Here is a 26,402-nt window from a genome sequence, read left to right as displayed (position 1 = left end):
CTCAGCTGGAGTGAGGTTCAAAAAAGTTAACGGAGAGAAAGTATAGTTTGTACTGGCAGTGTTCTTTCTTATTTCTAAGCATAAAAGAAGGAAGAAAAAGTGACAATTTATAGATGACAGCTGATAAAACCGAATTCTAGATAACCACATTACAAAAATACAAAAAGGTCTAGCCTTTTTTTTTAATCACATTTGCATTTCTCTAGTAGAGAGTTTATAAATCCTTCCCTAAATGGTGATGCTGAATTTGGCAGAAGCTGCATTAGAACATCTTAGAATTAGAAAACAAAACACGTTCTCTTTCAGAAAAAATATATTAAAAGATTCTTCTAAATATATTTTAAGACTTCTATATTGGAGTGTTTTATCAAACAGAATTACCACTTCCTAATTGAATGCTAAGGAAAAATGGCTATGAGTCATGCATAATTTTTTTGTCTTCATTTTCTCTAAATGTTATCATCAACTTTGGAAACTACATATAATATAGGAATTTGTGTTTACAAATTAATGGATTTTCAAAAATACCTGTAAAAAATTTTGCTTTTTTTCCAGAAGGTATTTTTCTGCTACCACTAGGGGTTGCTCAGCTTCTTTCCTCTGATGAATAGTTTCACAATGTAAATATTTATACTTCAGACATTTGGACTTGCTTTCTTGAAATTGCGTGCTGTGGACTCTGATTAGAAAAATAGTCAAGAAAGCTATTGACCTTGTTCCAGCACCTGAGTTTTGGAAGTTTAATACTTGGATTGTGCTGGTGGCTGGTGTGCACGTGCATTGTAACATCCTGTTTTGTGAAATATATATTTATAATAGTCTTACTAATTAAAATTTATAATTTCTAATTATTTAGAATACTCTTACTGAAATCAATAGACTTCAGTAGTCTTGATACTAGCTATTGTCCACGGTAATTTCTGAAATTAAAGTATTTCACTGTGCACATGCTTTGCAACCTGGCCATCCACTGAGATCCTTTGACCTCTCTTTGTTTCTGTTTTTACAGGCCCAACAGGATTATAAAGATTCCTAAAATTCTTTACTTTCCTACAGGGCAATAAAGTTCTATGTGAACCTTTACCAATAGATTTGTTGTGTTCCCTGCTTTACATCTCTAAATATTTGTACAGATTCATCAGTAAGCCAAGGGTTTTAGTGGCTTCTACCATTTTCAAAAATCATTTTATGTAAAGTATTGAGAGCAGTAGATTTTATTTTGTACAATAGTTGCATCCAAGCCACTACATCAAGTTAATGTTTTATGTTCATGGGTATGTTCCATTTTGAAGAATTTAATATTGCTAATGTCATCCACAAAGAAAGGTTTTGTCTCTCCATCCTTTCCTGGTTTTATTGCATGCATAAATAAAATCTTTAAAGTGGAGCAGGTAGCATTGTCTTTAGCTAAAGCTGCATGCAGATTTTCATTAGGTGACATTAGTCCCAAAGTGCTTAACATTTTTTTGAACTGTTAACTCATTATGTAGAAACTTTCCATTTCTGGTACCTGCCTTGAGCTGAGTAATATAAAAAATTTCCACTAAGTGGCTCAAATGTGACAAGGAAGAGTATTGTTCAGGTATTTTTTGTCTTTTTCTTTTTGTCACCTCTTCAATTTCATGGTCATGCAACATTATTTTGGTCAGTACAATATTTCTTGGGTCTAGCAGAAAAATACATTATGCCCAAATTAAACTGATAGCATAACATTTTGTGTCTATTGTTTCATTTTTTAAACAAACTGCTTGGAAGTAAGAGCTAATTCAAGACAAAATAGGTATAGATTATCACATGGAGATTGTATTTTCCTCTTCCCTCCTTTATATGACCATAATTAGGTTACTCAAGTGGTATCTGTATCTGAATTTAAATCCATTCCTGACTGATTTGAAGCAGGATTTTTACCTTGGTTCACTGTTTTTTCTGAGCATATTGTGCAGCCATTGACTGCAAGACTCAATACCAGTCTTTCTATGGATACCATTCCCCTTGGAAGAAAACACTTCCATTTTTATTGAAATAGGAATGGAACACTGGTATAATTTTTCAGAAATTGCAATCCAGACCCTGAACTCAGCAGGTTATTCTTATGTCTAATATGGGAAAATTTTTTATCTTACTGTACTGTGTGTGTTTATACATGTTACATGTAAAATCACATAAGTCTCTGAGAAACAATGAAGAATATTTTCTAAGTGAAGTGCCACTGAATGGTGTGGACATCACCTGCCTTGGAGGAGTTCACTTGTAAGACTGTTAGCTGTTTGTGTTACTGGGCTTTTGAGTTTCACAGTGTCTGTGAACTGGAGATGTTTCAGGTAAAACTGATGGAAAAACTGTAGTATGACTGGAATGAGTTAACTAAAGCTTCCTTCTGCAAGGGCTGTTGTGTCAGTCTAATTCTGCAGAGCCATAGGCAAGACCAGCATGGAAAAAAGGAGTGCTGTATACGGTCTCTCTCAAGCACCAAGAACTTTTAGAATGCTCAAAGCTATTTAGTGGGAAAAAATTCTCTAACAGGGAGGCTAAGGATCAAATGGCCTTGAAGCAGAAGTCAAACTCGATTTTGTAGAGACCATTCAACAACTTGAAATAGGTTTCTACGGTCACCTTAAATCTAGAAATGTTGGCCATTTTTTGACTTGTAAATGTGAGTGTTAACATTTTTATGCTGATCATTTAAATTATATGACAGGCCTGAGTGATTTCCTTACTTATTTTCCTCTTGGCAAGAGGAGAGGTGTTCAGTTTTCATTGGCTTTCAACCAATATTGTGACTAACGGCTATCTTCAACATTATTTTAGTAATCCAAAATTCACATGTGCTGTAAAGACAAATTGAAATGTATCTCCAGACTAAATTATTTTACCCAAATACTCCAACTTGTTTTGATTGTGTATTCCTCAGGAGTAGGTTTTGAGGTTTCAGGGTAGGTTTTTCATAAAATAACTTATTCTAAGCTTGTGCTGTGTAAAATCACATGACAGTCTTCATATCTGACCATCTGGAGCTCATTAAACAGTGCCTTTACTCAGTTCAAAGCCCTTCTTGCACAGGTAAAAATGTAGGATTGAAACTGAAACAGCTTTTCAGTACAAAAGAGATGGTTTCAGAGTTAGACTAATACATGGATAAGGTTTTGCTTGTGAATACGTTATGACTGCTATATATACAGCATAGCTCACAAACCACAGGAAGAAGGAAATGGATACTGTTCTTTAATATATACCTGTTCATTTTTTACAAGCATATAGTTTTTTCATAAGAATTGCTATACATATTAGTGTGACTCCAATTTTGGGTTTACATTCCTATACATATATGAAATATTTATGTACAGACATGCACTGAAGTATTTTTACCATACTTCATGACTGGTTTTGGAGGGAATTTGTTTTATTGCAACAGAGTAAGATGTTCCTAAATGTAGCTGAAAGAAAGAAAGAGAGTAAAAATAGCAGTATCAAATCTTTAGTGTACTGCAGTTACAATAAGATGTTTGCTTAAAAGACAGGACTGGAAGATGTAAAGTTTGTGCATATGGGTCTACCAGGGTGTTGCATTATGCTAACATGGTATTATCCATGATAGTATATACTGGTGTCTCAAGGGGATGCTGGAAAATCTATTGGTTTCTCATGGAGATTAAAGTATCAATCTCCAAAGCAATTTTGCCCTTTGAAGATGACAGAACTGTGTTTTAGGTGTTTTTTTAAAAAAAGATAAGGCTTTTGTGAATTGTAAAGCAACACAAAATTCATCTTTTTTCTATCCTAGTATTCTAATGGTGGCCTGGGTACCATCAATTATTTCCTTATTTCTAATATGAATTATTATCAACCTGCAGCAGCACTTCTGTGGTATTTAGTAGCTTGAGCTTTGGGCAGTTTATGCCCAATACTTGCATATCTCCATAAGGAAGTGTGGTTCACCATAAATAAAGTACAAAATAAAGCATCAAACCAAACACGCAAAATTTAGAGGACAAGGATAAGCAGAGAGTAACTGGAACCTCTTTCAGAAGACTGAAAGTTCTTGTAATAAACAAATAATTCCACTATTTTAAACAGTGGCAAGATTTAAAAAAATTAACCTTTAAATTTCGTGGGCTATTTAGGGGAAGGTAGATGCTGAAAGCTTGTACAAGTTCTTATAAATCAAATCTGTGACGTTCTTAGGAAGCATGTCTTGAAACAGATCTGACTGAAAAACACTGAATTTTTAAAACAGGTAACATGTAAGTCACAGAATTTTTTTTCAAGATGAGTGATTATATTAATGAAGCATGCAGTGATTGTTGGAAATTACATGAAACTGCTTTATTAGGTAAATTTATTTCTAGAAAGATATAAGTACAAGAAAGTGCTCTTAGATATATCATTTAGCCTTCAGGTTGCCCTGTATGGAGTCAGGCTTTGTACTCAGTGATCCTTGTGGGTCCCCTTCAGCTCGGGATATTCCATGATTCTGAAAACATTTCTGTATCTGACCTTTAGGATTTCCTTACATAAATCAACCTTCTGCCCTGTCTGCTGCTGTGCAGTGCACAAGAGTGGGACCATGTTAAAAAAGCTTTACAAAGCATACTGTTAAAAGAAAAAACAATCCTTTTTCATTGACTACAAAAATGTGTGCTATTTTTTTAGAAAATAAAGAGCTCTGGTAGGGCAGTTCCTCAGATGAAAGAGAGATTATTTTAAAAATTATATTCACACTGATTCATTCAGGAACTGTGTACTGGTCAAGTAATATTAATTTATTCTTTTTTACTGATGTTATGGCTCCAGTTCATTCAAATTTGTTAAATGCAATAATTAAAATTATTATTATTTAAACACTAAAGAACTTTTAGAATTCATAATTCATATCCATGCCCAGTATTTCTCTATGACTACTTGCCTTATCGTGGTTTTTAATTATGCAATCCCATGCTGCTGTTATATGACAAATTTGTGGGGCAGACAATGCTTGCTCAAACTGAATTTATTAATGAGTTAGAAACAAAAAAAGGGAACAATGCGTTATGGTGCACACTGCCTCACCATTGAATCATTTAACAATTTTAATAGTATTTACACCTAGCGTTATAAATTGCACTCCTGGAACTGAATGACCAGATTAGTGTGTGAGAGTTAGATACTTGGGACAGGGTACCTTAAAAACAGCACTCTGAGTACTGAGATGCTAAAGCAACAGAGAGACAAGTTCAACTGAAAATCTGTTTCCTACACAATTTGTACATTTACCTCAGGGCTTATTAAGACTAAAAATCAGAATAAAACATTGGTATTCAGTGTTCAGATTACTTTTTTCTTTTAAAATCTTCTGATAGTATGGCTTACTGAAATTGTCTGCATGCCTGTGAAATTAGAAACAAGTTTTTTTTTTATCCTCAGAAGTTTGAACCTGCATTTCTAGCATACTGTGATGACTTTCTGAACAGGCAAATCAGGTCCTTTCAAAACCTCATCAATTCATAGATAGGTAGTTTCTGTATCCTTAGTCTGGGAGGAGATCAGGCACCCAGATATCAGACTGGGAAACACAGCAGTGTTGCTAGTAAGCTTTTCTCTGCTCATCCTATACCTTCATAGATTCTTTGGTGAGTTTGGCACAATAGAATGTAACTCCTTTTTAAGGTAAGCACCAAAATCCTTGTACAGTGTAACTTGCTCTCTTGAGTCTGCCCAGATCTCCTGAGAAATAAGTACTGTGTAGTGCTGTGTACATGATGTTTTTCACACTCATATAGAAATGAGATTATTAATTTTGAATGAACATTCCCATTCCATAATTGATAAATTTGAAACGAGTTGTTTAGGTACCTCACTGGCTTTGAAAGTTGATTTTGCATCTAAGTTCAGTGGTGTCTTTTACTTCACAGTCAATGTCAAGCGTAACATGATAAATATACATATATAAAAGGCAAAAAAACTCTGTAAAGTAACCAGTTGAAATTATCAAAAATAGCAAGTAGTGTGAGAGGTGTGAGTGACCTCAGTTTTCAGAATACGTAGCATTTTTTCAGGATTTTTTCTTCAGAAGTGTTCCCATTCACCTCTTAGAATTATGAACAGTCAGCGCTTCTATAGCGGAAAATGTCAAATACACATGTAGCAGCTCTTTAGTGTAATAGCATTCTGACAAAGTCTTTTGACAGATAATTCACTTGTCAGGTTCACTTAAAATTTTACTTGTTGCTATGTTGTCCTTTCACTGGCCTTATGAAAGATCTCTTAGGCTCATGTTTTCTCTTTGTTTTAGTGCTTTACTAAAATGAAATTTCTTGACACAGCTGTTCTAAGTCATACAAGTGACCTCTTTAACTCCTCAGAAGCATTCCTTTCATAGGGACGTGGATATGTGTGTTAGATTTCATGAATTATAACATGAGATAATACAGGCTATAGGCAATACAATAAATCATACTTATACAACAGGAAAAATGCAAATCCAGTAAATAACAATATAGTACTCTATGAACATTTTGGTTTCTTATCATCCTATAATATTCTCATGGATTAAATAAAATTAAGTCATTGGGATTTCCAGGTTTGTTTCCCTTCACTTATTGATGACTAAAAAAGGATAATTGTTGAATGCTTTTTTATTTCTGCAAAAGTACTTCTGATTACACATTTTTACAAGGAAATGGGACATTTATTTGCATTAAATAGTAGTATAAATTGGGAAATATGTAAATATTTTAATGAGAATGTTAAGCATCTTTAATGTGTGAAAGGATGAAATTGTATGATGCAACAAAATAAATGTAAATGAATTAAATTTGCATGAACTAAGTAAGAGTGAGTGTGTATTTAAATGAGAACTTCTTTGTTCCTTAGCTCCTAACATTTCTAGATGTTACCTCAACTGAGATTTTGTTTTCCATGGGGTTTTGCTTTATAAGGAGCATACTTATTTATATAATGTAGGAACATGTCTTTTTTCAACCTCTGAGCACAGCTGCTTAGAATTTTATCTTATTTTTTAAAAGTTGGAAATTTTCTTTCACCCTCCAGATTTATCAGCTTGAGCTAACCTGCTATCAAGAGAAGGTTTTTTTAAAATAGATCTTTACAAAGTTTTTCTTCTAACTGTCATTTGAGAAACCCATGTTTTGCTATACAGGTGCAGTTTCTAAATTAGACTAGAAGTAAGCCTGACAACTGTAATTTGTTTTCACTGTTTTTCCACTTCTGAAAATTTCAAAGTTAGTTCTTAAATTTGTCCTGATACAGAGAACTCTGGGGATATGCCTTTTCCTTGTTTGGGGAAGTTCAAGCAGAGGTTAACAATATGATTTAGCCAAAAATAAAGGTTAATAAATAACTAACAAAGCTCTACTTATTCTTTTCTATTAGAAGGACACTGGTTTGTATAGGTTTAGTTTGAAAATGTTCCTTAAAGGAATCTTTCCCTACACTTCCTTCTTTGATCTTTTATTTAGTACCTTTATCTCAGATCATAATTATAATGGAAGACTGCACAACCTCTAAACATTTAGAGTAAGATAAGATTTAATTCAATCATAAAAAGTCTTTCAGGACTTACTAAGCTTTTCCTTCTGCAACTACATATATTTGTACAGCTATAAAATATACAATATTTAGATATAACAATTTATTAGAATAAAAAATGTTTACTACAAAAATGCATTATTATTCGCTAAAGAACTCTGGTGTGTTTTCAAAATGTCAATTCTATGTCATTGCTAGGGGATATATAGTCAGTCATGTAGGGGATATACAGTTACTACTTAACAGATTTTTCTAGTTGAAATATTTTCCATTTGAAGTCACTAATGAAAAAAATATATATTGCATAAGATTGCATATCTAATTCGGCTTCTCTTAATTTTTCACATCATTTTTATCCAACATTAGGTTTAAAATAACTTTGCTGCTGAGCTGTGTGAAAGTGAACTTCCAGGAAGGAGTGTATGAGGCTGTGAAAACTGTTGACATGCTTCATTTTCTTTATGTTCATGTGTCTTTTGAAGTCCTGTACTTAACAAAGTATGTATTTTCAACCATGTCAGCATATCAGTGCTTGGATAGAGGAGTAATAGTGAAGAAAACATTTGTATAGTACATGCACACAATTGTCCCACTGGTGTTTCAGATGGTACCAGTTGCTGTTATTCATCACTCCATTAAAATTTAACGAAAAGGTTGGGGAAGTGGATGAGAATCCCTTATGCCCTGGGACCTGATCTGTCCTCATAGAACAGAAGATATTTTTATTCTCTCTGAAAGACTTGAAAAAGGAGTTTCACTGCGGGGGGGTTGTTAATCACTGTGGTTATGATAACCAAGAGACTTCCATGTGTTTGCCATGACAAGGCTTAACTCAGCATCACTTGTGCTACTCTGTATGAAAAGATATATACTCAGTCCAGTATTATGGAAAAGTTGCAGTTTGGGGTAGATCCCCTAACAAACCTTCATTTTCATGGATTCTCTTTCAATTTGTAACTCAAGTACCCTTACAGAGGATGAAAACCACCCAGTCTCATAGGGAAATTCAAAAACAGTACTGTTGTTCAGATAACTCTAGTTCCTTTTTTATATTGCAGAATTTATATATAATTTAAGATTAAATTCGTTGCACTGTGCTGCTCTTTCCTCTGGATTTCTTCCCAAACTATGTAATTTTCTTTTGCAATTTAACACAGGTAAATTTTGACTTGATGGAAACACTCATGGAGATATGACCCCAAATCATAAAAACGCTAGGCTCAATATTGATTTGGTCTAAGCTCTCATTAATGAAAAATTATTATCAGCAAAACCTCATTTCTGATGAATCTTAGAGTTCAGTTTTATGCCTGTATTTCAGAATTTTCATCAAGAAGTCAAAGAAACAGATGATTCAGAAAGCCTGATGAGCCTTGACAGTCTTGAGGCTGGAGAACAAAATGGCAATTGCACAACACAGGGTGAATCATCTTTTACCACACAGTGTGACTGTGCCCTGTATGATCCAGAAAAATGCCAGACTAGGAATAATGGTTTACTTCACACAGATCAAAGTGCTTCTAAAAATGCACATCTAAATAATTGTCTGAGAAATGTAGATTTGCTGCACTACCACAACATACCTATTCATGATCCTGTAGCTAAACACAATATTCTAACTCCTGCTGAACATGTAAACACTTCAGAAGAGGAATCACCTACTTCTCACAGATCTGGAAAACAACCCGCAGAATTCTCTGCCTCTGGTAAGCAAAAGACCTCTGTAAGTAATGCATTTAGTTTTCTGCAAAATATAAAAGACAGAAGCAAGACATCTTCTGGAACAGCTAGCACATTTGCCACTGGTCATCCTGTTTTCAATCCTAGCAGAGCCTGGGACAGCCCTTATTCTATTCCAGGAGAAAGAATTCAGGATCTGATGCAAGATCAGAGTTTTAAAATGACCCCACAGGAGAGAACTAAATCTATGCAAGCATCCAGTCAACCTATTGCAACATCTGTAATCTTATTTCCTAATCAGGGATGTTCCACTGGCATTCCCAGCACACATGATGTATTACCAAAGGACAAAAACATCAGTACAAGCTTTTTTAAAAATACCTTAGGAAAAATGACTAAAACAAAAGAAGAAAATATTAAATGCATGAATGATATTATTTCAGAAACATCTTTATTTCAGGACATACCAAATGCCTCAGTTCTGTTGGAAGTTAAGCAACTGAATAATAAAGAAGGGAAGAGAAATATTATTGAAAATATTTCACTGTTACCTGATACTGAGTTCAATTCTGATGCTTCTGCACAGGAAAAAATCCTGAAGAATAATATTCTTGAAAGAAAAAGAGCAAAGTTATTCAGGAGTATCTTGAAGAAGGATTCTAAATATGAACCCAGTCATTTCAAAGCTGTGGTTACAGACCATGGGATCAGTCTTGGAACTCAACTCATGTCATCTATCAGAGACAGTTTAGAACTGGCAAAAATAAAAAAGAAAAGTGCAGAAAATGAAAAATACAATAGGAAGCTAAAATGGTGTGACCAAATTGACCAGATAATAATAGAAAATAATGAAAAATGCTATGAAAAAAGCATCAGTGAAATATCTTCTTCACAACTGCAATGTGTTCAAACTTCAAATAATGCTCCTAAAAATAATTTAAGTGTTGTTGCTCAGCCTTCAAACCCCATGTTCATAAAAAATCATCAGAAAAATTCTCATATGTCAAAACCAAATGTTAATACTGAAAAATCAAATAAAGAATACCCATCTCAGAATATATTTACATCTACAGGATCCTTTTCTGGTAAGAAAGCTTGGATGGTATCAAAAGATGAAGCAAGTAAACCCCTAGAATGTATCAATAATGCTAAAATTAAAGAAGGTGGTCAACTCAAAAATAAGGCAAAAATAACCAGAAGAGAAACATCTGTAAGAGTCCAGTCATGTGTTATGCCCAAGAAGAAAAAAGGCACTACAATCCAACTGCAGTCAGCCACTGAAGCCAATAAAACTCAAAAAGCTCCAGGGAAATATCTTGCACCTCACCCACCTTCCACACCTCTGCTGGGAAACAGAAGTGTTGAAAACACAGCCAGACCTGGGTGTCGGTCACTGCTGCCTTCCAGCCTGCAAGCTACCAGTGATTTCAATGAGAGGCATGTGGTGCTAGCAAGTCAGGTTTTAAATAGGAACAGTGCAGAAAACAGTGAGAATACTGCTGGTTGTGCTGGCTTGGCCACTGCCATCTCTACACCTGACTGCAGCACAGCCAAATATGAACCTTGGGCAAAAAATACTTGTTCTGTAAATAATGTTCAGGCAAGCGCCTGTCAAGATCATTCAGTAACTTGCTCTGAGAGAAAACTTGTTAACACAGAAAGGGGATTACAGCTCCATCATATCCCAGCAGCTGGAAAAACAAGCACCTTCTGGCACGGAGCACATTCTACCCAAGCTCCAAAAGACTCTGCTACTGGTAAGAGTCATGTTTCTGGGTCTGGTGTGGGGGGATGTTCAGACAAAAGTCTTCTTCAAACACATCACAGATTTGTTTTCAGTTAAAACATCCAACCTTTCATCCATTCACACAACACGGCCAGTTTTAACAAGCTTTCACCATTTGTCATTCTCATTTCTGTTCTAGTGGTGCCCAGAGGCCTCTCAAACATCAGTCCTCATTTCTAATAGCTCTCTGCAATATTAAATAAAACGGAAGTATTTTCCCTGAGATTATATTCATGACTAATGAGCAGATGTGACAGGTGGTCTAAATAATGATATAGGAGGAAGTGACTAGGTTTATACAAGTCAGTTTTACAAGGTAACTTAGAGTGATAGCTTGTTGTCCAGCAATCACTGCCACATGAAAGACATTTAGTTCTACTGTGTTTTTAAAATGCTGACACTGTAAATGTCTACAATTATTGAGACTTAGTCCCAATAATACTATTAAAACCTGAGCAATAATTAAAGATAAGTAAAAATTAAATAGCTTCTGCCAGGCAAACTTTTCTCTGCTGCAAGGTATATCTGATTTATAAAGAATTTTAAGAAATTTGAGGTACAATCCTGCATTTTATTAAAAAAAAAACCTTGGGAACAATATGAGGCACAGATTGGTTGGTAAGATACAGGAAACATGGATAAGAAATTTTTGGGAAAATAAAATTTAATCTCCTGGAGTTTACATTTCAATTTACATTTCAACTTACATTTCATGCATTTTGATTTGCCTTGTTCTGTGCAGCCTAGCTATATTCTGTGCCTTGGGCACTGATGACATCCTTGTACCTGTAATTTCTATTTAGTATGCTGGTTTGCTTCCTACTGAGGGCTGCAGCTGGAGCTCCTGAGAGCTGCAACTGAAGCTCCTGAAGCTGTAGTCCCTTTTTCAGATACAAGCAGTACTCCAAACTGCTTCACATACTGGGATCACCCCAAGGATTGCCCATGCAACTCAAAGATACTTCTAGCAAAATAATGAATACCTATAACTTTAAACTCCCCACATTTCTAGTTTTATCTACAATAATACAGAGTTTTAACTATGGAGTGATTCAGAAAAACTCTGTTGTGTAAGAGCAGATACAGGCAGGTGAATATTCTTGGCCTATAGCAGGGGTGGGAAGAGAAAATATTATCTGCTTGTCTGTTCCAGTTCAAAGTCAAACATGAGTTTAAGATCTGTGTGACTTAACCTATTTGATTTTACATTGGAAATGAATGAAGACTTGCATTACCACACCTTGCCTCCAGCAGACATTTTTGTCTCTTAATGTCCTTATCTTCACATCAGATCAATGAATCAGGAAATGTCCTGGGTCCAAGTTGTGCGCTACTAACAGTGTGTTCACTGCAACTTTAAATGCTGCATCCCCAGAGTCACATACCTCCAGCTCTTTTAGAGAAGGGCTGAGTTACTGCCTTTTAAAATTTACGTGGGTTGCCCTCTCTCAGTATCTGCTTTTATTTTGTGTTTTGAAAATCTTCTTGATTTTAAATACTCTAGATAACTCTTACTGACTTGCTGTTATTTGTTCAGTTTCCTGCAAATGCACACAGACACCGTAGTCTTGTCCTAAAGTGCTTGCAATGAGACTGAATACTGCACTGCTCTCTAGTAAAGGATCTGCAGAGTTCCATGAAGTTTGTGAAGACACTGTAGAAAATGTGATCTGTTGCAATGCTTTGCCAAATGTAAAGAAAGTGAGAACCAGATGAATACAATTGTTTTCCATGAGGATCTTAATTTAGTTTGGCTTCCAGGCTTCAAGTTCAAGTTCATCTTCTGCCTGACACATATTATAACATATTATTGTAGCAGGATATTAGAATTTTAAGCACCTTTCTTGTTCAGTCGGTAAAGGCTTTAAAAATGTGTTTAACCTTTAGCCCATGACAAATATGGAGCAAATTAACATGCTTACAGTTCAATACCAGTAGACTGTTCAGTATTCCCTTAAAGACACTATTGATTATTATTATTTTGTCTTATATGTCTCAAAGGAATCTTCTCCTTGGCATTGATCTAGTTTTGCAAATTAATTAAGTATTGATGCATACACATAGAACAGCTTTGAATTCTATTTTTCAGAAAAATATGATGTCATTACTTATATAACAAGAGGGTTCTTTTTTCTTTTTCTTTATTTTTTTTATTTTCTCTCATATTCAATGTAACATGATCACATTTCCTTTCCTTTTCAGGTGCTATTCAGCACCATGTATCATGTTACAATAATTTGCATATAACTAGATGGCAACATTTCAAAGCTAATATGTTCCATGTTACTATTGAAGGCAGCAGCCAGATGACAAGTTTCAAATATGTTTCCAGGATCAGTTCTTTTCTTTTTCTATGAGTGATAAGAATTCTGCTTTAATGTCACTGTAATAACCAGAAAACATATAAGTTGTGTTAGATGTAATGTAACTCTTGGTCAATTATGAACTGTACATTAAACTGCTCATGTAAATATTTATTGTGTAATAAATAGGTGATCTGTCTTCCCAAGTTTAAATCAAGTAACTCCATTTACAAATCTAGTAACTGTGTTTACAAATTAGAATATAGTATCTCCTTGCTATGAAGATTCTTGAGTTACACATGAAAATACTAATTTGCATCTCCAGTTTGTATGCATGAAAGTTTAAGAGCATAATTTTAATTTTGAAACTCGATGCTTCAATTCTGAAAATGTATTGCTACGCCAGACAAAACTGAGATAAATTTGAAGTACACTGTCTAGATTAGACCTCTCTCACTGAGAGAAAATGCTGTGCAGCAGTACTGCCTTTTAAAAATTAGCACAAAGAGATATTAATTAATAAGATTAACTAAAAAATGCCAAGCTATAGAAATAAGGTTTAAATCCATGATTTTTAAACCTCTCAACACCTGTGAGGCCACATCTGGAATACTGTGTTCAGTTCAGGGCTCCTCAGTACAAGAGAGACATGGACATGCTGGAGATAGTCTAGCAAAGAGCTACAAAGATGGTAAAGGGACTGGAGCACCTCTCCTATGAGGAAAGGCTGAGAGAGTTTGGGATATTCAGCCTGGAGAAGAGAAGGCCTTGGGGAATCTTACCAACATCTATAAATACCTGGAAGGAAGCTGCAAAGATGATAGAGCCAGGCTCTCTTTAGTGGTGCCCACTGAAAGTACCTGGGCAGTGGGTACAAACTGAAACACAGGAATTTCCCTCTGGACATCAGGAAACTTTTTTTTTTATTATGACAGTGACTGAGCACTGGCATAAATTGCCCAGAGACTTTTTTGAGTCTCCGTCCTTAGAGTCACTCAAAAGCCATCAGAGCATGGTCCTGGGCGATGAGCTCTATGTGGGTCTCCTTGAATGGGGGCACTGGACCAGATGACTTCAGAAGGTCCCTTCCCATCTCTACCATTCTGTAATTTTGTGAATCAAATAAACTGTGAACTACTGCATGTTTTCTGCACACTACTATGTAATCTTAATGAAAGTTGAATCAATTAACATTGAGATACAACAATTTCTCAGCAGTCACCTATGGTGTTGGACAGTTAGACTTTAAGATTATTCTCTAAATGCAATTTATTTTCTAAAACATTACTTATTTGTTATTTTTTATATCACAGCTCACCTTTCTTTCTCCTTTTTATTTGGTAAGACCACCTTGTATCTCTGTACAGACCATCTTTATTATCTGGGACTCAACATTGGGCTTCACTTAAGCTGCTTATGTCCACATCCAAGACAATTTAAGGAGATCAGATGTAAATATCAAAATTTAGACAGAGACATTCACTCATCATTATTAGTTTTGCATCTACTATATTTATCATGTTGTTTACACATTTTTGGTTTACTTTTGTCTGCATGTCCTTTAAGGTGGTGTTCCTGTTACGAGACAAAATCAGGTTTTTGACAACTATGAAAATAAACACCGAGCTTTGTCAGAATGCCGAAGACAAAGTGTCATCTCTAAAATATGGAAACCTGCTCATCATGCACAGGTTAATATAAAATACTATAAAAAATAAAAATGTTTTTTATCTTCAAAGTGGAAAGAGTTTCACGAATATCAAAGATTTGTTCCTTGTCACATGATTTTGAATCAATGTGCTTAGTCAGCTTGCTGTCACTGCAAATGAAATAAAACCAATATAAATATTATATATATATATAAACAAAATATATAGAATACTTCTCTGTACTTGTGTATGGTAATATTTTTTCAGTTGAAAACATTTGGTACTACTAAATAATAAACAAAACATGTTCAGAAGGTAGTATAGTTACCTTAAATTATACTTAAAGTACTTTTACAATATTTTTTATAGAATTCATTATGTGCTGTCCAGCTGAGTCCCATTCAGTCTGCATTTGTTCCAGTACAAAGAATGAAAAACATCTCTAAATCTGAGGAAGGTATAGTAAGACAACTCACTTCAGTTCTTTGTTATACATAAAGTAGAATGACAGAATATACCCACTGTGTAACATGACTTGTCTTTTGGCATCAGTGATTCTAAGTAAGAAAGGGTAATTCTCTACAGCAATTTTTTTTCCTGTAAATGTAAGATATAGCATCATAGAGCATGATATTAATGGTTTTATAAATGCTTACAATGTACATTCAGTTTTCATTGCATTCCTCCTTGGTTTTAAATGCATTTGTCACATATAACTGTATGATGTGGAGAGATATTCCTCGCCATGATTACATATTTCCAAACTCATTAGGACTTTCTCTGGTGCCATTTGTAAGATGCATTAGCGTTCTTAATTATTTCATTTTCTAACATATAATGTTTCTTGATTTTGCCACCTTTCTCTTCTTTTAACGTCAATTTTGTGTGTTTCACAGACCAGTCATGAAAACAAGTAGTTTATTTAAATGTTTATTCAAATAAGCCCTTCTCATTTGAAGTTCCCCCTGTAATCTCTTCAGTTTCAGAAAGCATTGCTCAGTTTCTAGTGGCAGAAAAACTAGCAAGTACACCAATTGCAGAGGATGAAATTCTGGCAGCCATGGACTGTGTGCAGCCTGCCAGCCAGCCCTTGCTGCTTAAAAGGGGTCCATGTCCAGGCAGAAGTGCTCTTTCTGCAGAAGAACAGAAGATTTTCCAGTCCCTGGATTGTCTGAATCTAAAGCTACAGAGTAAGTTAGATAACAAATGGAATGCTACATCAATTCATTAAATAACTTTATATTTTGTTGGCATAGGTTTTTTTTTATTAAAAAACAGGAATCTTGTAATAGAAATATATTGTTGTTGTTGTTATTTACTAAATGTAACAAACAGTGTATTAAAATCAGGAACCCCCTATTTAAGTCAATTAAATTAATTTAAAATAATAGTTACTTTGTCTTGGTAAAAAATAGCTCTCAATATGATGGGAGGACACCTTCAGAAACTGGTTCAGCCTAATTGTACATGCTGTTTGTAAGATATGTTTGTCAAAATTGTTCCTTCAAGGTGCATCAGATGCATCAGTCTCACTTGGAAATCTGTTCTAAAGCTTATCCATCTTAATTTTTTTGCAATCCTTTTTTGTAAATCATTGCCCTCTCTGTCATATAGTTTTACAAATGTAGGAATGGCTTTTCATTTTCTTCTAATATTTTAGAATGTTCCTCTTCTCCATGAATTCTGAAAGGCTAGAAATGAGTTCTGACATTGCTGCAGATAAATAAAAATGCTTAAGTGAATATTACTTGTGCAATCATTTTAAAAACGTCAGATTTACCTAAGTGTTCTCTAACTTGTTCTTCTTTTATGCCAGGTGGATTTCTTACCTGCTTTAACTGGTGCTCTTTATATGAACTCCCCATCACAGCTTCCATTTTGCTGAAGAATGTGGGGAAAAAGTCTGTACTCTATAAATTTTTCCCTAGTGATTCATTAGCTAACACTTTCATTAGTCATCCTATGATAACTATTACACTTGAAGAACAAACTTATTGGGTCTCTTGCTACTTTTGGGTTTGCTTTGACCAATGTGATCATACAGGTCTTCCATTAAAAATTCACATTAGCTTGGCATAGTTTTGGTATTTTGTGTGCTCCATCCTGTACTTGGAATCAGTGGGGACTTTATGACTTAATCTCTTCACATTTCTGCTTGGCTTTTTATATGATTGGAATAACTGCTTGCCATTTGTGCTCTACATGGAATTGCCAGCTCTCCAGAATTTTACATTTTCCTTGCACTTTTCTCATATAAAAGTTTACATGCCAATTATTTGAGTTTATTAGAGTGTGCTTTCTTAAAGTCTGTTGATTTCACTTTACTATTCCACTACTAATCCTTCTGGACTGCACCATTTCATGGTCAGGTTACCCAATTTTCCCCCTAATTGACCTGAATCAAACTAAACCAGAGCTTATTAAACTTCTGCACACTATCCTTATATTTCTACATTACATGGTGAATAGTCTGACTTTGAGGAAAAAGGCTTCAGTTTCCTATAAACTACAACAACAGAATAAAAGGTCTTTTCAATTGTTTAGAAACTTTCTGCAGCTGTAGTTTACAATTCATGCTCTGTCAAACAGTGGTTCAGAATTTCATTTTATCATAACCTGTGGTTATTGCTTCCAGGCAAATGGAAATTAAAGAATCCATTCTTTACCAGAGAAGTGTTTCAGTATGATGTGCTTAGGTTAAGAAAGTAGATACGAAAAGAGAAATATGAGCATATAAAACTAATTTTCTGTATAAGTAACAGAGAAGCTGCAGAGAAGGGAAAGGTAAATTCAGAAAAAGAACTGGGAGCAGGAACGCTGAAGTTTTCAAAGTGTGAAAAGGCAAACTGTAAGAAAGGTACATAGCAATATGGAAGAAACAGCAAAAGAATCGTAGGAGTTAACAGATTGCAAACGAAGTAACCGTGAAAGTTAGTGTAATACATACACGTACGTATCTCTGAAATTTAATTGGCATGCCTAATTATTTAGGGATTAAAATTGGTAATAGGAAGCTGGGAAATTTTACAGGTAGACTTACATGTAAGTACTTGTAAGTAGGTAAGTGTTGTATGTATTTACATGTCATACAAGTACATTGCTTTTCTAAACTGTTACCTTTTCACACCCCTTCTTTTGGCTTTATTTTCACATGTTACCAAATTAAAAAACTAGCTTTATATGGGTCTTTTTAATGAATAGCAGTCAATCACTAGCCAATCTACAATCCAGAATATTTGCTGCCAGAGTGTAGATGGCATTCTTTTCTCTAAATTTAGATGTCTTTATTGATACTAAATTTTTTGTTCATATACTATTTAGATGCAAATTTTAAAAATAGAGGCATGGCCTATACTTCAGCTGACTTTGGTAGGGGAGATAAAACCAGTGCTATTAAATTACATTTTCACAATATTCAGAAAGTTTAGAGTTGAATATTTGATGGTGAATCTTATTTTTATTGAAATATTTTGTTTCTATAATATTCATTATATACTTTCATGCTTTTTTCAGATGTTCAAGAAGCCATTACCAGAAACCCATTTGCTTTACATGTTTTGCAGATAAGCAACCCATAGTAAGTATTTAATTAATTTAATTAAATGTTCAGCTTTAATTTCTACAAACTAACCTTATGGCTTATTTTATTGTAAAAATATCATTGAAAATACTGAGAGATATATATACATACTGAAATAGCTTGCCCTATTTTCTGGTTATGTAAAAAGCCCCAACAACCATTAACTGTTTTATTACTGTAAACAGGCTTTAACAGTTTATATCAGACTGCCTCATCCTCTGGCTTCATTTTCATTTAGTTATCTGAAGACACTTGCTAAGTCCAGGAAGTTCCATGAACTTTTAAGTAACAGTAATTTAGCAGGGTCCATTTGAAATATATATAACTCATAAGTAATTTGTATTTCTTAACAACATAGAGAGAAAAGCAATAATTATGCAAGACAGTGCATAAAATAATTGTTAATGCAATGCATTCCTACTTTGACCTGAAAATATACCATTTTCTTCAGTAGGTATTTGTATTTTGTTTCACATATTCTAGATCTTGTCAGCTGGAAACAAAATATGATACCTGGAATGTAAAGAAATTAATAGGTATATGAGTGTCTGAAGTACAAAAGTTACTTTTCGAAGGTTCAGTGTATGATGCAGGAGTTAGTATTTATAATTCTGTATCATCAGTCTTCTCCTATAGTATAAATTTACACTGAAGAAAAGGTACAGATATGACCATCTGCTTAGAAACATAGGATCACACAATTGTTTTGGTCGAAAAAGTTCTCTCAGATCATCAAGTCCAACCATTAACCAAGCACCGCCCAGTTCATTCCTAGCCCACATCTTTAAGTGTCACATCTACACGGGATGTGGACACCACCATTACCCTGCAGAGCACGTGGCAATGACTGACAACTTTTTCCATTATTAAAATCATCCTGATATCCAACTTAAACCTCCTCTGACCCATTGATTCAGCCTGTCCAGATTGCCCTGCAGAGCCACCAGCAGATCAATACTCCCACCCAACTTGGTGTCAGCTGCAAAGTGACTGAGGGTGTATTCATCCCCTCATCCAGATCAGTGATAAAGAACTGGCCCCAGCACTGAGCCCTTGGGAAACCCACTTGTGACCAGGTGCCAGCTGGATGTAACTCTAGGCAACACCACTTTCTGGGATCAGCCAACTAGACAGTATTTTACACCATAAGCAGCCAGTTTTCCAGGAGACTGCTGTGGGAAACTGTGATAAAGACTTTACTGAAGTCCAGATGAAGAATATGCACAGCCTTTCCTGCATCCACTGAGTAGGTGACCTGGTCATAGAAGGTGATCAGGTCAGTCAAAGAGGACCTGACTTTCCTAAACCCATGCTGGCTGAGCCTGATACCCTGGTGCTCCTGTACATGCTATGTGATCATGCTCTAGCTGATCTGCTTTGCATACTGCATATACTTTCCTTGATAAGCTGTCACTAAAAATGTTAAAGAAAATAGTCTTTATTTGTAAAGATTTTGCAGCTTTCTGAATTTGAGACCAAAACACCCTCAAAATGATTGCCTGTTTTGAAGTGAGAATGTGAAAAGACCATGGTGCCTCAGTGCCTTTCTTCTTGTGAATCTCAGTAAGAGGTGTGACTTGGAACCTCAGCTTCCTTTCTTCTGCCTCTTATACATTTAGTTGTTTATGGCTAAATAACTTGTATTTTTTTTCTTTTTTCTGCACAGTTGCCTTTATTGGATCTAAGTGTGTTTTAAAAATGCATTTTTGAGCTTTTTCTCCGGTCTTCATGGTCTGTCCTACATTAAAAATAAAAGGAAACAAAGCTGTTCTCCTCACCAATGCCTTTCCCTGGCTTTCAGTAGACACAATTCTTTCTTGGCTGACTGGTCTGTGGCAAAGTTTTCTCCCACTAATTCATCTACAAGATTTTTATTTCATGAATAAGATAGAAACACTAAATATTGCTCAGGCTGTCCAGTCTCTGGAACTGTAAGTTCTCTGATGGACATTTAAGTTCTTTCACTACAAGTATATACTTACACATTGAAACAGGTGTCCAGCTATAGATATACATTTGTTGCAAACCTCTACTTAGTGCAACACCACGTACATTCAAATCTCAGCCACTGGTTTGGAATTCTTGATGACAAGAATGAAGTGTCATAAAAGTATCCAGCTGCCGAAAAATACACAGGGATGAGATTTCATCAAATCTGCTAGGAAAAGCAATGGGATTTTAAATTTTTACTTCACCAAGAGAACAACCTGTTTCAGCTCTCCTTGTTTCAGAGCACCCAAACAAAATATGGATATTTACTCAGTAATTTCTGTGAAGGACATTGTACTCTGTAATACCAACCTCTAAATCCAGATGAAGGTATGCAGTTGCTTATAGAATGGAAAACAGGTCACATGATACCATCAAATGATGCTTCTTGAATGTTACACATAATTACATTTCTCTTTATATACATGCATATCTCATTATTTTCTGTTTTATTATAGAGTATTCAGCAATGCATGTCCTCCTCTTGGGTCAGCCCTGCAATAGCCTCACATCAATACCAGAGTACCTCCAGCTGGTAACCCACTGCAATTGTACAGGAGACACTGACATTATCTGCTACAGGATCTTGTGACTTTATATACTTTATATGCAGTATGTGTACTATTTGACACTACAAAATTAGCAACAAAATCAAGAAGAAAGCTGAAACTCAAATAATGAATGTCAATTGACTGGTAAGCATTTTTAGGATAACTAAGTCTATTTTATTCTGCACTTTATTGTAAAATTTTTAAAAACCCATCTGAATTGTTATACCAGTTCTGGATTAAAGGCCTTTTGTTAACCAGCATGATACCTTTATCTGTGAAGTTAGCTAATTGCTAAGAAATTGTGACTTTTTAACTTCTTTTTCACTTCCTCTGCTGTTTCAACAAAAAGTAGATAAGTATTCATAGAATCATAAAATCACAAAATCATTTCAGTTGGAAGATCAAGTTCAACCTGACATGACCGCATTTACCATTAAACCAGTACCCAGGTGCCACATCCACATCTCTTTATTTTTAAAAACAAGCAGAATCAATCTATACTCTATATTAGATGCCTGATTTTCTGTTCATACCTACACAGTAACAATAGTAGGGTTTGTCTGGAGCCTTAAGCACTCCTGTACTTTGACCAGGGCTGTGTTTTATCCGCATACAGTAACATTGTATTACTGCTAGTCTTTGAAACAAAGTGTATGGAAGCTTAGGAGAGCCTTATTTCAGGAGTGGACTCAGTGCTGCAACAGTGCAACTACAGGAACACATCCCCCCATTTAGAGACTGGTATCCTATAAGTGGAATGCATCTTGCCAAAAGAAGCTTTTAAATTATTATTTGGAAAAAGTGCTTTAAAAAGTTTGTTGTTCCCCATCATAACAAGATCATCATACTATTGTCTTTAAAAAGTGCTGCCATTGCTTAGGAAGGAACCAGCCTGTAAGAAAAAGAGAAGAGGAAAACGTGCCCATCATAGTAATGGACTGTTTATCAGGGTTTAGAGCTACCTGCTGGTGCATTGTGTCAGCCAAGACTAAGGTGAACTACACATAGCAAATAGCAGCTTAAATTTTACAAAGAAGGTTTAGGGAAAGATTGATTTTTTCAAGAAAATATTTTGAAGAATGGAATAATAATTAATAAATAGCATTTCTCCTCTAACTAGGCATTACAACATCTTTGGAGGAAAAATCTGGGTTTAAGGGGCTGACTTCAGTCTGGAGCCCATGAAGATAAACTGTATTTAAACATCAAAATTGCAGAAACTTGGTTTCTTATGACCACTGTTGCCATCTGTTCTGAAAGTTCTGCCAGAAAAGGGAAACTATAGCTGAAGTCCACATGCCTAAAAGATTTTGATGTGTGTCAGTACTTACTTCATCTTTGGTGGTCAAATAAATGTAGAATTCCCAGCAAAAGGCGTGAAACAAACTAACAAGGAGAATTTTGAGTTGGAACTCAAAATTGGTTTGCCCTGAAATGCTGAGCCCTTACATCTCTGTTTGTCAGCAGTCCCCTGTGACATTCCAGTATGGTGAGAATTTAACATTTAAATAGCAGGGGAAGGTTTCCCCACAGAGATTAAGAGAGGGAAAGCAAATAATCCAAATACCAGAGGCCATGGTAGTGGCTAGTCAGCAAGCCAGAGCAGCAGCTTAACCAGGTTTCTCCTCCTGTTAATCAGTTTAGGTGGCAAAAGTAAAGCACATGAGTCAACTTCCTCAATTACATGAAGATATTCTTTCAAAAGCAGGTACCTGCATTTACATTTCCAGGAGAATAATTTCAAATTAGTTTTTTGATTTAGAGTTACAAGCTTCAACTCAAAGGTAATAACCTTGTTTCTGAGGTCACTTTGGGTTATGACAATAGTGAAGTATAATTTTTGTTTAGGTGCCTAAACAGGGTGACCCTTGGGCGTCAGGAGTGTGCACTATTGAGAGCGGGCCCAGGGGCAGCAGCTGGATTCTGAGCATTTGTGAAAAGCCAGAGCAGAGCCTCATGAGGGTGTCATTGACAAGCAGCCTCCTGAGCACAGACATGGCCAGGAGAAGGCCAGGGTTAGAAGAAATGGGCTGATGTTAACACAACCTTTATGCCCTACCAGGGCTTTACAGGGTGTGAAAACACCCCTATCCTACCAAGGTCCAGCTTTTCCTCCATCACCTGTGTAGCAGTCTCCAATGCTGCTAAGAAGAAAATTATCTACCTCTATATCTGGGAGGGCACCACAGCCAATAGCCCCATCCACTCCAGCACCTGGGATCTAGGATGGCAGGAACCAGTGTACCTGAGGCCTGCCACTGGCATTGGAGGCAGAAGTGACAGGCATGGCTGTTCTGTGGGTGTGAGGGATAGGTGAAGCTACAGACACATGGGGACTATGACAAGTCCTCAGTGCTGACAGGGACAGGCAGCAAGCCAGGGATTGGTTGGGCTGCAGCTGGAGCTGCCACAGCAGCCTGGGAGTTCTGAACAAGATTCTGGTTCTCCTTTCTCTTCTGGAACTTTCTTCCAGACAGGGTCATTAGATCAGCAGGGTCCTTCCCTATGCTCATTGATAAAGTTTTGGCAGTGGCAAGAGCTGCAGCGATAATGGGTGGGAAGAGGGGGGACTGGGAGAAGACAGAGACCCTCCTCCTCCTCCAGCTGCTGTTCCTGCTCAATTTGAACAGCGTTTTGAAGCCAAAACAGGCACAAATAAACCCTTCTGACAGTGTTTGGGGCAGCCAACATGTGTGTAAAATTGCAGCAGTGAACACTACTCTGCTGTACAACCACAGGCTGCTAGGAGGGTGCATCAAATCATTTGAGACAAAAGGACTACCTCAAAATATGCATACGCCTGTGTTAGGCCAGTATATAGTGTACAAGTCTTGAGTTGTGTGGCAGCATCAGAACCTGACTGATACTGTTAAATTCTACAGACACAACAGGAATGACGATGCACAGGAGAAAAGAAACCAGAAACACACGGGCAGAATGCTGTCTAAAACATGGCTGGTGGTGTGTGGGAATGGCCAGACTTACTTCTCACTAAATACACTAGAACACATCTGCTCCATCAAGTAGCCAGGAGGTGCCATATCCGTTTTTCATCCTTATCATAATATTCATAGTCATCTGGCCCATAATGATTCCTTCTCCAGTACCATTGCTTTTATAAGAGAATTCATCCAAATTGAATTTGACCCCCTATATCTAGAGATGACTCCACAATATTTTTGGAATTGTATTTCAAATCATAGCCACACGATTCCTTCAATACTGAATATGAATTCCAGACCAACAACAATGGTGGCAGTGATCCAGGGTGATCCAAGTGTCTGTGGGTGACACGAATATACATATAAAGTTTCTATTATTGTATATAATATTTTTTTTATTTTTTAAGAAGAAAGCAATTGTTTAACATTTTTATTTAGTTTTTATCCAATGGTTTGTACTCTTTCAGAGAAACAAAAAAGGAAAAAAGAAGGAAAGAAAAATGAAAAGAAGAGAAATAAAAGAAGAGGAAGGAGGAAGGAGGAAGGGGGAAGGAGGAAGGGGGAAGGAGGAAAGGAAAGGAAAGGAAAGGAAAGGAAAGGAAAGGAAAGGAAAGGAAAGGAAAGGAAAGGAAAGGAAAGGAAAGGAAAGGAAAGGAAAGGAAAGGAAAGGAAAGGAAAGGAAAGGAAAGGAAAGGAAAGGAAAGGAAAGGAAAGGAAAGGAAAGGAAAGGAAAGGAAAGGAAAGGAAAGGAAAGGAAAGGAAAGGAAAGGAAAGGAAAGATCACTTTCCTATGCTTTTTATTCAATTTTCAGCAATATTTTTATTTGATCTTCTTACTTGTGCCATGATGAGACTCTAAAAGATGCTGAATCTCTTGAAGGCTGTGCCATCCTGCAGCTAGGTAAAAATGCCACTAGAATGGACCACTATCTGTTATTGAATAATCAATGAAGTGTTGTGCCATTAAGCAAATTGAAAATGTGAAAACATGTATTTTTAAAAAAGGAAATGCTGCTGAAATAATTCATATTCAGAGTTTTCATAAAAAAAAAAAAACACTGAAGTTCAAATATTTCTGTTTATATTTAAAAGTTTGACTTTTCACTTCAAGATAAGGTTTTGAGACTAAATAAGATCAGTCAAAAGCTATGTGAAATGTTTTGTTTCAGGTCCGCCTAAATATTTGGTAATTTCTTGCCCATGGAAATTATTTCCCTTTCTGATTTCTCAGTTTGGCCATCTAATAAAAAGCAAAACTTACACAATCTATTCAAGAGGTCTGAACTCAGTTCTCAGCTGTAGGCAAAGGGTTTGGCACTTGGGAACATGGCTTTCAGAGGTCGCTTGGTCAGAGTGCTGGCATTATTCTCTCGTGGTTATTCGCATTGCAGGACTGATTTCTGTGTTGTCCAGTCAGCCCATGACCACGATCTCCCTTTGGAGAACAGAGCTATGTGGGGATATGGCGGACAGGATGATATTTCCACTGACCTTTCATGAGATCACTCATAACAACAGGCAGAATTGGGAGACAGAACACAGGATGCTAAGGGTGAACTTCTGTCCTTTCCTGTAAAGTGAGTCCTACCAAGGACATGAGGTGACTTGGCTCACAGGCTGTGCATTTAGGTGAAGTGTTTAACAACCTAGATGGAGTTGATGAGTGAGCTTGGGATTTCCTAGACAGTTCCTAAGCCAGTAATAAATTAGTCTTTCCCCATTTTCTCGGATTGTTATATAGTTGGATGAAAATGTGAAAGCAATTAAGTTCTTCAGAGCTCTTCAAATTACTATACCATCCACACCCTGTGACTAAGTCCCTCTCTCTGTCCGTCTGAGATTGTCAGGGGGTATCATTCTTTCTTTCTGAAGCAGAATGTGCTGTAAGATCTCTTGGGATGGCAGAGGCTTTGTGCACACAATGTGCCTTTGCAGAAAGAACTGAACCTTCCAACTGATCTTATTACACTTATATGTGTTTGTTTTGTAGAGGGATACAGATATATAGGGTAAGCATAAACAAATTAGTTTTCCTTAGTAATGAGCTCTACTTCTGACAGTGCTTTTTTATTTTGTTTTTAGATTCCAGGATGTGGCGCACTATAGTGCATGTTTTTGTGTTGTTGCTGCAAAAAATACCCTGCTGCAAGCAGGATTATTTGTCTTCTTTCAAGGGGGGGTTGTAGACCAAATATGGCCCCGGCCTGTTTGATAGTTCTCTCATAAATGAAATGATGAGAATCCTCTTATGACTAGGAAACATTCCAGAGCCAGCGTGTAGGGTTACACAATGGTACAGTGTCTGTCCCCTGATTTATAATTTGAGAAGCAGATTGTGTTCAGACAGAATGTGAGTTGAACAATGAGGTTTCTAGTCCTGATCTCATTAACAGAGATT

The 26,402-nt window shown here is 36.0% G+C and overlaps 1 protein-coding gene across 1 annotated transcript in view; it reads left to right on the top strand.

Annotated features, from left to right (window-relative positions):
• Positions 1-21,113, top strand: part of CEP126 (centrosomal protein 126) — a 37,570-nt gene extending 16,457 nt beyond the window's left edge. Inside the window, exons 6-11 of the mRNA XM_058836343.1 lie at positions 8,846-10,961; positions 14,860-14,984; positions 15,312-15,399; positions 15,923-16,132; positions 18,456-18,519; positions 20,970-21,113. Coding sequence (XP_058692326.1) covers positions 8,846-10,961; positions 14,860-14,984; positions 15,312-15,399; positions 15,923-16,132; positions 18,456-18,519; position 20,970 — 2,604 coding nt within the window. The 3' untranslated portion in view covers positions 20,971-21,113. The remainder of the gene's footprint in view (positions 1-8,845; positions 10,962-14,859; positions 14,985-15,311; positions 15,400-15,922; positions 16,133-18,455; positions 18,520-20,969) is intronic.
• Positions 21,114-26,402: the final 5,289 nt, after the last annotated feature.

This window comes from Poecile atricapillus, chromosome 1 (genome assembly GCF_030490865.1).
Source record: "Poecile atricapillus isolate bPoeAtr1 chromosome 1, bPoeAtr1.hap1, whole genome shotgun sequence".
Taxonomy (NCBI): Eukaryota; Metazoa; Chordata; class Aves; order Passeriformes; family Paridae; genus Poecile; species Poecile atricapillus.
The sequence above is the reverse complement of the archived record's forward strand: the minus strand, read 5'-3'. Positions and strand labels throughout refer to the sequence as shown.